Genomic DNA, 11468 nt, shown 5'->3' with positions numbered 1-11468 from the left:
CTCAGAGTTTCGTTTTCCTTTCACTTTTTGAAAAGGAATTTTTATGGAGGGTGGCACGTATTCAATATTTGAGCTAAAGTCAGTCTTACCTAGAATTCTGCTGTCTATGTATCTGTCTGTTTGCATGTGTGTGTACATACACTTGTGATCATTTCTTTTTTTTTTTTTTTTTTTGTCTTTTTTCCATGTCCGGCAACGGATCGCAACCCTCAGTGTTGCCCCCGTACCGGACCGGGGACCGGCAACGGGATCGCAAGCCTCGGTGTTGCTCCCGCGCCTCGCTCAACCAGTGAGCGGGAGCCGGTCTATATGTGGGATCCGAACCCTCGGACGGGAGCGCCGCCGCGCTTCCCAAGCGGCGCACTATCCAGTGCGCCACCGGGCCGGCCCATCATTTCTTGCATTTATACAAAAATGGATCTTGTTACTGGTTTGCTGTTCTCTGTGATAAAAGAGGAGTAATTGCCTGCATTGCTCTCCAAACTTGCACCTCTTGGTTTCTCATGGTTTCAAATTATTATAATATAAATGAATACTTGAGATAGCAAAAGATTGAAGTTGTATGTATTACTTAGATTAGTAGGTAAAAAATAAAATGCCATATAGACCCTTGAATATTTGTTCCAACCAATCCCCCATTCACAGGATCACATAATTTTTTACTGTCTATAATAACTCCAACATAGAGCAAATATCAGCAGAACACTCAGTTATGTCTCAATTCTCTGATGCATGCCTCAGCTCTTTATTTGCTACTGACAGGAATTAATTTAAAGGCTTTATTTTCTTTTTCACTATCTTATTCCAAGGCTGCATTTCAAAAATGTTTCATTCCTGGGCCGGCCCGGTGGTGCACTCGGTTGAGTGCGGCGCTTGGGAGTGTGGCGGCGCTCTCGCCAAGGGTTCGGATCCCATATAGAGACCGGTCCGCTCACTGGCTGAGCGCGGTGCGGGCGCGATACCTAGGGTTGCGATCCCATTGCCGGTCAGGAAAAAACACAAAAAGGAAAAAAAAAAAATGTTTCATTCCTGCTCTGCCATCCTCCCTACTCCATATTCTCTTCTAATCTCCCAGCACTTTATCTTCCAATTATTACAAACATCATCCCTTTGAACATTCCTCAGTAGTAGGATGCTTTACCTGTCTCATATTAAATGTTTAATGTTTTAAATTAAAATCTTTGTTTTCTCTACCTAAATATTAACACAATAATCATGATCGAAATACTTGTTCATCTGCTATGAGAGGTTTTCCAAGGAATGCATGTTCCTTAGGAAAAGGGCAGATGGAATTTGCGCTAAATAAATATGGACTAGTGTGATTTGTAGGTGTGAATTTCTGAGATCCTCAGCAGGCCTCTGTTCTCCTTGTTGCAGACTTCTCCATTGTGGTTGGGGTGCTGTTCCCAGTGGCAGTCATATTTGTGGTGGTTGCTATAGTAATCCGACAACAAAACACCAGAGGAAAGCAGAGGAAAGTCAAGAGGTGAACCTTTATGTTGTTTGGGGGACTCTGTGACCCCTATTTTCCTTTAAATTCAAGGGTATGACCTAACCTTTTCAGTTTAATTTTGGTTTACTTTAAATATTGAGAAGTACACACACACACATTCTTCTTAGATTAGAGTCTGGGTATCCCTTTTACTGGGAAATTCTTCACAGCAAGAAACGCATCTTTTTCTTCCGTTAGACACTGTATTTATAATTAACAATAAAAGTGACATTAATGCTCATTATTAAAGACTTTTGAATTTATTGTAAGAATACAATATCTAGCATTTATTGATCATTATCTATATGTGAAAGCACTGTGCTAAACTTTTTTATATTCATTATCTCGTTTAATCTGCACAAGAACTTCATGAGGTAATTACTATTATTTCCATTTCATAGATGAAAAGGTGTTTTCTATTAATCCTTGCAACAGTCCTGCAAGGTTAGGGACTTCACATTTTGACTGAGGCAGAAACAAGATCAGAGAGTTTAGTAGACATGTTTAAGGTCTCGCAGAGTAAGTGATGGAGCCTTGATTTGCACCTACATCTGATTGTCTTACAAACACAGTCTTGACACAATGGTACCTTTTTAGCATTTTTTAAGACTGACTTATTCACCTATAATGGTTTTTAATAATCTTGAATGAATAAAAGAAACTATTAATAAACTGATATAATTTAGATAAAAATTGGATTCTATACCATCATTATTAGGAATCAGGGTTCTGTAGAGAATCAAAAAGAAAAGCTGAAGAATGTCCTAGGAGCATATAAAAACCCACCCAGTCAATAACCAAGGATGACGCAATCGGCAAAGGTAGTGGTCATCTTATATTGAAAGAACTGCTGGAGGAACTACTAAGCCAATTTTTATGACGTATTTTCACTTACAGGACACTACCTGCCAATGGCCCCAGGCCACTCAAACAGAAGAGAAGACCCCAGATGATGAAGGCTATTCAACCCCAAGAGGTGAACTATGGTTTGCAATGTGTATTAGTCCATTTTCTGTTACTTAAAGCAGAATACCTGAAACTGGGTGATTTATAAAGAAGTGAAATTTATTTCTTACAGTTTCAGAGGCTGGGCAGTTCATGGTCCATGGGTGCATCTGGTGAGGGTCTACTTCTTGGTGGGGAGTCTGTACAGAGTCCCGTGATGACACTGGCAATCACATGGCAAGAAAGACAAGAGCTCTCTCTTGTGCTCTTTTTACAAAGCCACCAATCCACACTCATAATAACTCACACTTTCCATCCAAAGCAGAATATGTTTACCATGGCCTCAGTTTGCAATTCTCTCTCTCGTATCGCAACCACCTATCTATTATTTCTACCCAGCAGGTTTATAAATCCACTCCACTGGTTAGTTTAAGGCAAGTGTTTGGACTCTTTAACTACAGATTCAGAAAGTTCTCCTTTGCCTTTTGTTAAATGCAAAAGAGCATCCCTAAAATACAGAGGTTACTTTGCTGAGGTTCATGAAGTACAAAGACAATCAGTAGAACAAATAGGGGGATGCTGGATGTGTGTCTCTCTCTGTTTCTCTCTTGCTCACTCTATTTCTTTCTCTGACTCCATGTTGACTCCTTCTTCATTTGGCAAATTTCCCAATAGACAAAATAATATGTATATTTTCATGATAACATATGTAACGTGTATAATCCTTAATGACTGGGTCATGTCCTGCAAGTTTACAGAGTTTAACTAAACTTGGTTAATGATAAAAAACATTGGTACTAATGTTTTTGATGGAAACTTTCCCTTGTAGCTCTGGGGAAATTTTCCTGTAAAATACACCTGCTGCACTTCTGTGATTTCCTTTCTGCTCTCCTGGTGTCATCTTAATTCTAAGCTCCCATGCCTTGAAAGGACTGCTTATTTGGAAGCTGTATATAGGAAACTGATGATTTCATTCTAAAATATAATTTTTTTCTTTTTAGATGAGTCAGATGAAGCTCCATGTGTCTGATCTGCCAGTAGAAGGCACTGAGCCTCCAGCTTCTTTTGTGAGTTAGCAATTTCTCTTAAAATATCACCCGCATCCAACCTCAAGGAAATGTTAGTGAAAAACATAGCCAGCAATGTCCAATTATTTATTTAGAAGAATGTCAAAATCTGTGTGACTATTAATATAAAATATAAATTTTATGCAAAACTTTTTGTAAATATGAAACATGAGAATATACATCCCCCCCCCCATTATATTCCTAAATTTGGTCCCTAATCCTGAGCACCAGGGCTGGAAAGCTGTGAGAATATACATCCCTCCCCCCCCCCATTATATTCCTAAATTTGGTCCCTAATCCTGAGCACCAGGGCTGGAAAGCTGATAACTCATTGCAAGAAGAGTACCACTCTGCTCCATAGAGTTCCATTGTCTTAGTTAGTTGAGGCTGCTGTAACAAAAATAGCATAGATCAGGTGGCTTAAACAACAAACATTTATTTCTCACCATTCTGGAGGCTAGGAAGTCAAGGTGCTGGCAGATCTGGTGTCTGTTGAGAGCCTGTTTCTTGCCTTCTAAACAGCTGCCTTTTTGCTGTATTCTCACATGGCAGAGGGAGAGAGATCTTCTCTATTGAATCTCTTCTTACAAGGACATTAATCCTATCATTAGAGCACTACTCTCACAATCTAATTACCTCAAAAAGGCCCTATCTCCAAGAACCATCATGTTGGAGATTAGGGCTTCAATATATAAATTCATTGGATGACACATTCAGTCCATAGTAATCATCTCCATCACATATCTATTGACATTAGACTTCTGTCTGAATTGCATGTGTGCTCCTAAATGAAAGCAAACTCACAGGTTTAGAAAATTCTCACGGGTAGGGCCATAACTGAAAATGATTTAAGCCTTTTCATGAAGTATGTCTGTTCTCAGGGCCCAATCTTTGAATTAAATTTTTTATCTTCTTACTAGCTAATTACAAAGCCAGATTTTCCTCCACCACCAATTCCTACATTCGTACCATCTTCCTCTTTCCTTGTAAGTATCGGATGGTTGCTGGTGATTTTTCGAATGTCTTTTGTGCCCAATGAGAATATTGTCTCTAAATTCATGAGTTCTTTATCAGAACATGTGCTCCTGTGGCTAACCTAATATATGCATATTTGTCCTAAAGAGATCTGAAAAAGCAAGGCTTACTTACTATCTATAAATTAGTATGGGTATTGCTTCTTTATTATTAAAAATAGTTCTACTATTATATAATTGTTGAGAAGTGATCAATGCTGTATGAAGTAAATGTCTCCTTCAAAGGATCATTTCTAGATCCTTATTTTAGAGGATATAAAATTTACTACCAGTGACACTTTACTTTCTTATTTACTGTAGATAGAATAGGGCCTATTATTAGCCACAGTTTTCTGTAAAAGGTAGAGTATGAAAAACAGGCCACGTATAGGGAAACCTAAAATAAAAGTCAGGTGCTTTGGAAGTAAAAAGTAGAATTCATTCACTCATCAATTAGTTTCTGAGCATGTTTTTGCATGCTTGGTACTCTGTTGTGCATAAATGAGAAAAAAAACTAAAATTAATGTTTGTTTTTTTAAGAAATTTCACATTGTTAGTGGGAAAACAAGTCATATATATTCGGAGCACTTAATTCCTCAAATATTGTTTATGCCAAAGTGAATGATACAGGAAAAATATGGAGAGGAGAAAATGAACGGGTTTAAAGTGATTAAAGTAGGAAATCTATTGGCTGGGTAGTTGGAATTTGAACTGGAAACTAAAAGTTGGGGAGAATTTAAATGTGCGAAAGGAGGCAAGGAATAATTTCATTAAGGAAGTAAATATAGCTAAGATGGGAAAAGCATAACAAATTTTAATGACCTACATTATTTCTGTGTCTAATGCAGCATAAAGACACAAAATCACTTCCCTCTGATGTTTTCAAAGATAAGCCAATGTCTACACCTAAGGTAAGAGAGACATAGCCAAATTATTGTAATTTTTATAATTTATAATTATAAATTTTTATAATTTTATTTAATTTTTTTAATAATCTCCTAGTATTAAGGAGAGAAGTTCCAACCATGTCTTCTCACAAGAAGTTCATTAAGAATAGTATCGGTATGATTGAGGGATGGTGAACACATGAGTATCTTGCTTCTGAGTTTGGCTGTTAACCAAGAAGATGGAGATGGAAGTGTCTCAGCTAGAAATCTACGATGATCCCAATGTTCTTCATTTTCTCAGAAATATTCTCTAGGGATGGTGGGAATGGGGGAACTCTCCTACAGAACAGTCACCCAATATCCCATAACTCTGGTCCCCTACTCTCTCTGTAATATGCTAATTACCCAGAGGGACATTTGGATCCCAGTGTGGTATTTTTCTTAAGTCCTGTCCATATCCCACTGTGTAATCTCATCTCCACTGTTGATGAATCAAATGAGCTATGAAACGGGAAGAGTCACTACAGAGAATTAATTTTAGTTTCTTAATATTTCAAAGTTATATAATATCTTCCCACTGTGTAATCTCATCTCCACTGTTGATGAATCAAATGAGCTATGAAATGGGAAGAGTCACTACAGAGAATTAATTTTAGTTTCTTAATATTTCAAAGTTATATAATATCTACATGTTTAGGAAAAATTGATCTTTTAAGAGTTTTGTCTTTTTTAGGGCTCAAATCCAAAAGTCTGAAGCAACAGCTAAGTAAGAATTGGTGGGTAAATGACCAACCTGGAAGGCTGGACAGTCTGGATGGAAGAGAAATATACCTACTTTATCACTATTTGCTCTTGACACTGAAAGAGGTTAACATTTCCTGATTCATGTTATACTTTGAAGAAATTGGTTAAATTTAGATTTTTCAAGAGACTCACTCTTGGGAATCTCTGTATGAGTTTAAAATTTCTATTCTCCATACTCATGGGAAGGATGATGACTATGAAGAAATATTTATGAAGCTTGAATCTCTAACTAGGTGACTTTCTTAGACACCCTCCATTTTGTTTTTTCCTATGACATTGACTAATATTTCTTCAAATATTTTGAACACCTGGATTTGCTCATTTGATAGGGATTAATTCACCCCTACAGAAAAAATTTCAAAAAAGTTCACAGAAACTGAAAGAAGTGAGAGAAAAATTGTACATTCATTATTAAATGTGTAGGAAATCTTGATTGTTTTAACTCTTGTTGAATTAGGACCCTCAGTTAAGACAAAAATCATATAAACATTCCCTGTTTTATGTAATATATCTCTTTTCTACATTATTTTCTGAAATTCTTATTAGCTGTGTTATTTGAGATTTTCTATAATTGAGTAAAAACCTTATTAATTTTAAAAAGTATTATAGATATTTGTATGATTCAATTACTGGTATGGTTAACCTGAACTTCACTTTCTAAATAAGGAAAGTTTTAGTTAAATAAATAAATAGCATAAACAAGAGATTGCAAAATGGTGACCTGCGGGCCATGTTTGGACTGCAGATATATTTTATTCGGCCTGAATGATGTTGGCCACATAGTATTTTTAAATGTTTTGAATTTATTGCCAATATTTAAAAGTTGGGAAACCTTGCATAAACACCCAGATCCCCAGCTTTTTAAAAGTAATCAGATGGTTTGTCAACACTGGAATCACATTGCTCATAACAACCATCAGCTTAATTGTTTGGCAGTGAAGCAAATAGTGTTGGTTGACTACAAAATATCTCCCTTTTTCCTTGCTGTCTGACTCCAATTTTGTTCAGTTATTTATTTTTTAGGAAAGATGATCCTAACTTCATCTCATAAATAAATCCCTATTACTCTAAGTCAATCACAATCATCTCATTCTTCTTGCCAGTGGTTGATTTGGAGGTGAGTGTATAACCCCTGTTTTTTCCCAGTGAGATGAAAGAGAAGGTATGTTGGGAAATAAAGGGAAGTATGTCCTCATCCATTCCTCTGGATATTGGCATCTTGATATCCCGTGTAGCGCTGGTGTGGTTATTCTGTGATTATAAAGGCGAGGATGACATACTGAATAAGACAGGAAGATGAAGTGCATACAACCTGGCCTTTTAATGAGATAATTTAATTGGTAGATTAATAACTCCTGGAGTCTCCCCACATTTTGTTGGGAACTTCTTGTAACATGATCAATAAATTTTTCTTATTGTTTAAGCCATTTTGAGTTGGGTTTTTTCTTACTTGAAACAGAAGGTATTCTAACTAATAAAGTGGCCGCTTCCATTATCAGGCCACATGCTTCCCACTTGACCATCACTGCTGCCTTTTTTCTTGTACTTGGCCGGCTTCACCTGTTTTCATCACTTACCTGGCCCTACAGGCCTTTCTTTTCATGAGGAGTTTTGCCCTCAGGAAATTCATGTACCCTTGCAGCATGAGGTTCTAGATAAGCTCATTCTGACCTCAAAAGTGAATCTCAATCCCTGGCAAATCCAAAGCCCACCTATCAGATCACTCATTGTTGCCACCTTTCTTTCCATGTGGGAGTCTACATGAGAACATCTTAAAAAGTATAGCTTTATCTGCAGTGTGAGGTTTCAGATGACCCTGTCCTGACCAGAAACAAATCCTTTTTTCCTATAAGGCCATAATCTACTTGTGACCAACCTATGACTCTCTGTGGCTTTGTAGCTTGCTTGTTGGTTGGTTGTTTTAATTCCAGACACTAGCCATAGTTTCACTTCATCCTTTTTAATATTGATGAAATGGAAATCTTGAACCTGCGAATCCTCACCTAGCCACCTACCATGAACTGGGCTAGAAATAAACCATATACTCCCAAAGAGTGGCATCTGAACATTCCTGTAGATGCCTAAATGACATCACTAGGTTCCCGCTGCAGGTGCATCATAGGTCCCTTATGGAGATAGATAACTAGAGGACAAAGGCAGGACAACCACCTTCTTATCAGAAGACTTTGAACCCAATCCCTGCCAAGCTTCCTTTTGAGGCAGGCTGCATAGCAGTTTAGATGGTTTCGAGAACCCTGTAAATGCTGTGGCTTCATTAAACTATTGCTTGTTATATGCTTGCAATGTTTATTTTGAGACTGAATGCCAACCAAAGAATGTAAACAACCAAGGTGTATCTGGTTATGTTTTTAAATAAAGATTAACAAAACCTTTAAGAAAAAGAAAGATGGTTTAGAACAAAGATGTTGATTTCACAGTGTTGTTTCCAGACCTAGGTCTGCAACTTACTAACTTTAAGTGAATTCCACCTATTCGACATTTAACCTCCTCAGACACCTCAGGTATGCCACCAAGCCGGTTTTTACCACTACTTTTACCTTTTCTACTTTTTTTTTTAAACCAGTTACACTACATTATGCTCTCGTCTAGGTATGCTATGACTGAGATACCACACGGTTTCTCTAAGTACTTCTTAGAAATTCAACAAATTACTGTTTTTTATGACTTTCTGGAATGCTTTGAACTTTTCTCGTCTAGGTATGCTATGACTGAGATACCACACGGTTTCTCTGAGTACTTCTTAGAAATTCAACAAATTACTGTTTTTTATGACTTTCTGGAATGCTTTGAACTTTGTACAAAATAATAGAGTAAACATGAAAAAGAAAGCAAGTTTCCGTGGGTTGCAATCAGAGAATATGGAAATGGTTATTTTTATTGTTATTATTTTTTAATATGTCATTATTCAAGTTGGTCATAATGACCCTCACGTGGTAAGGAACTGAGGGTGGCCTCCGGCTTACAACTAGGCAGGAGGAACTGAGCCTCTCAGTTCAACAAGCCTCAAGGAATTGAATTCTACCAACAACCACTGCCCAAGCCCGGAAGATTCTAGATTTGTTCCTAGGTGGATCTTGACTGCAGTCTTGTGAGAGAGCCTGAAGCAGAGGACTCAGCTAAATTTTGCCCAGCTTCCACACCCAGAGAAACTGTGAGATAATTCGTATGTGTGTGATCATTTGAGTAATTTGTTATGTAGCAATTGATGATGGATAGAAGGAAAAAGGGAAAATGCGAATGCTCCAGATGGGTTTAGGTAAAATGAACCAGTACATGTAGCAGGGGCTTTCATCACTGCAAAACTTTCTTCCTGTTTTGTCTTGTTTTGTTTTTCCCCCTCACTTTCTATACTTTTTCATTTGTTCTGTCTCCTTTAGGAACACCAGTTATGTGTTTGAGATCTCTGATAGCCAGTCTTCTCGTTTATCATATTCTCTCTCACTTTTGTCTATTTCCTTGTGGGGTTTTGGGGGGTTTTTTGTTTTTATCTTTTAAATTTCTGATTTTATGCTCTATATCATCAATCTTCCTCTTTACTAATTTTGAGGTATTTTATAATCATTTCTCCCATTTGCTTAATAACATTCTCTTCTTTCCTATCTCAGTTAGCTTTATAAAGGTGGGCCAATGAACTGTTTTTGCCTTTTGTTTCCAGACTTTATTTTTAAAATTAAATTAACAAAGCAAATTCTGTCTCAACTTTATTACTGCCTCTCACAGTAACTAGTTTTCAAAAGTACGCTCTTCCCCAGCACTTGACTACCGTGTTCCCTGTCTTTCACAAATACAATGTTTCACGTGCATTTAATCACTGTTTTCTAGTTGGCTCACTCTCATGTTGTTAAAATTCTGCTCAGAATAGCCTCATAGTTTATGTCTTTGGAGACAAAATCCATCTCTTGAGCTTAACCTAAAGAATTTTGGTACAGTAGCATTCTGAGTGGAATATGGAAATAGTTGGGTACATGAGCAAGCAAATCTTGCATATTCTCTGCCCAGACTCTTTTTTTTCCTTTGACTGAAGTGGTCTACAGGGCCAGCCTAGGAGTTACACAGTGTGTTGGTGCCATGAAATCTACCTTGCCAGGAAAGATCCTGACTCATTAGGGGAAAGCCGCTCTAACAAAAACTGCAACCATGTAGGCATGCCTGCTCTTTAATCTGCCTCCACTCTTCTGCTGCTTCTGGAAAAAGGCTTTTCCCCTTGCCAATGACAGCCTTAGACACTGTTTAGCAACCAGCCTTGGGCAATCTGCTACCAGGCTACTCTAACAAAAACTGCAACCATGTAGGCATGCCTGCTCTTTAATCTGCCTCCACTCTTCTGCTGCTTCTGGAAAAAGGCTTTTCCTCTTGCCAATGACAGCCTTAGACACTGTTTAGCAACCAGCCTTGGGCAATCTGCTACCAGGCTTAACACTAATGCAATGCCACTATTGATATTATTATTATGCTAAACGAATAATATTGTTATGAAAACTAAATCACTAAGCACATAAAAATTATGGTATGCAATTTATTGTGATGCTGTCTCCTTGCTAACAATTAACCCTTCCTCTCTCACCCCTAGTGTTAAAATCCACACTCTTTGGAATACATCTGACATTTTACTATTAAAAAGCTTAGTCATTTATATTACTTTTGTCTCACACAAAGATAAAACTATTTGTTACTTTAAATAGTTTGACAAAATAAATACTATTTAAAATATGGACAAAAGCAAGTAGACTTACACAATATTTGCTTAATTTTCTTCTGTAAAAAATGATGCATACATAATGTAGGAAAATTGGAAAACAAGAGAAAGATAAAAAAAATATTTTCTAATCTCACTCACGAAATATGATTAATATTAACACTTAGGAATATGAATTTTTCTCTCTCTTCTGGCTGGGACATAATTTAAATATTAATCTATTGTTTGTACTATTTTGTTATTTTAAATTTGATTTACAAATATAACACAAATCTACAATATAATATTAATGGCTCCATAATCATCTATCTTATGAATGTATCCTACTGTACCTCATATTTTATTCGACAATGAAGCCTTTGTTCAAAAGTGTTTTCTGCTAAAATAATGCAGTGCTGGGTGATCATGTACAAACCACCTCTGGGCAGTTCTCTGTGTTGCAGTTTGGGTTCTTGGGGAGGCACGTTCTGAGATGGATTTGTGCTTGTAGGAAGTTTAGTGGGGAGTGTTTTCAGGCCCTCTGTCTGTGTAATGGGATGGGAG

General features: G+C 37.1%; 1 protein-coding gene across 1 annotated transcript in view; it reads left to right on the top strand.

Annotated features, from left to right (window-relative positions):
* ADAM28 (ADAM metallopeptidase domain 28) overlaps positions 1-7636 on the top strand; it is a 43817-nt gene extending 36181 nt beyond the window's left edge. The window contains exons 17-22 of the mRNA XM_008578184.1: positions 1356-1486; positions 2390-2468; positions 3439-3504; positions 4425-4490; positions 5366-5428; positions 6138-7636. Coding sequence (XP_008576406.1) covers positions 1356-1486; positions 2390-2468; positions 3439-3504; positions 4425-4490; positions 5366-5428; positions 6138-6158 — 426 coding nt within the window. The 3' untranslated portion in view covers positions 6159-7636. The remainder of the gene's footprint in view (positions 1-1355; positions 1487-2389; positions 2469-3438; positions 3505-4424; positions 4491-5365; positions 5429-6137) is intronic.
* Positions 7637-11468: the final 3832 nt, after the last annotated feature.

This window comes from Galeopterus variegatus, unplaced genomic scaffold, assembly GCF_000696425.1.
Source record: "Galeopterus variegatus unplaced genomic scaffold, G_variegatus-3.0.2 Scaffold1641, whole genome shotgun sequence".
Classification (NCBI taxonomy): Eukaryota; Metazoa; Chordata; class Mammalia; order Dermoptera; family Cynocephalidae; genus Galeopterus; species Galeopterus variegatus.
This window is presented reverse-complemented; position numbering and strand designations above follow the sequence as displayed.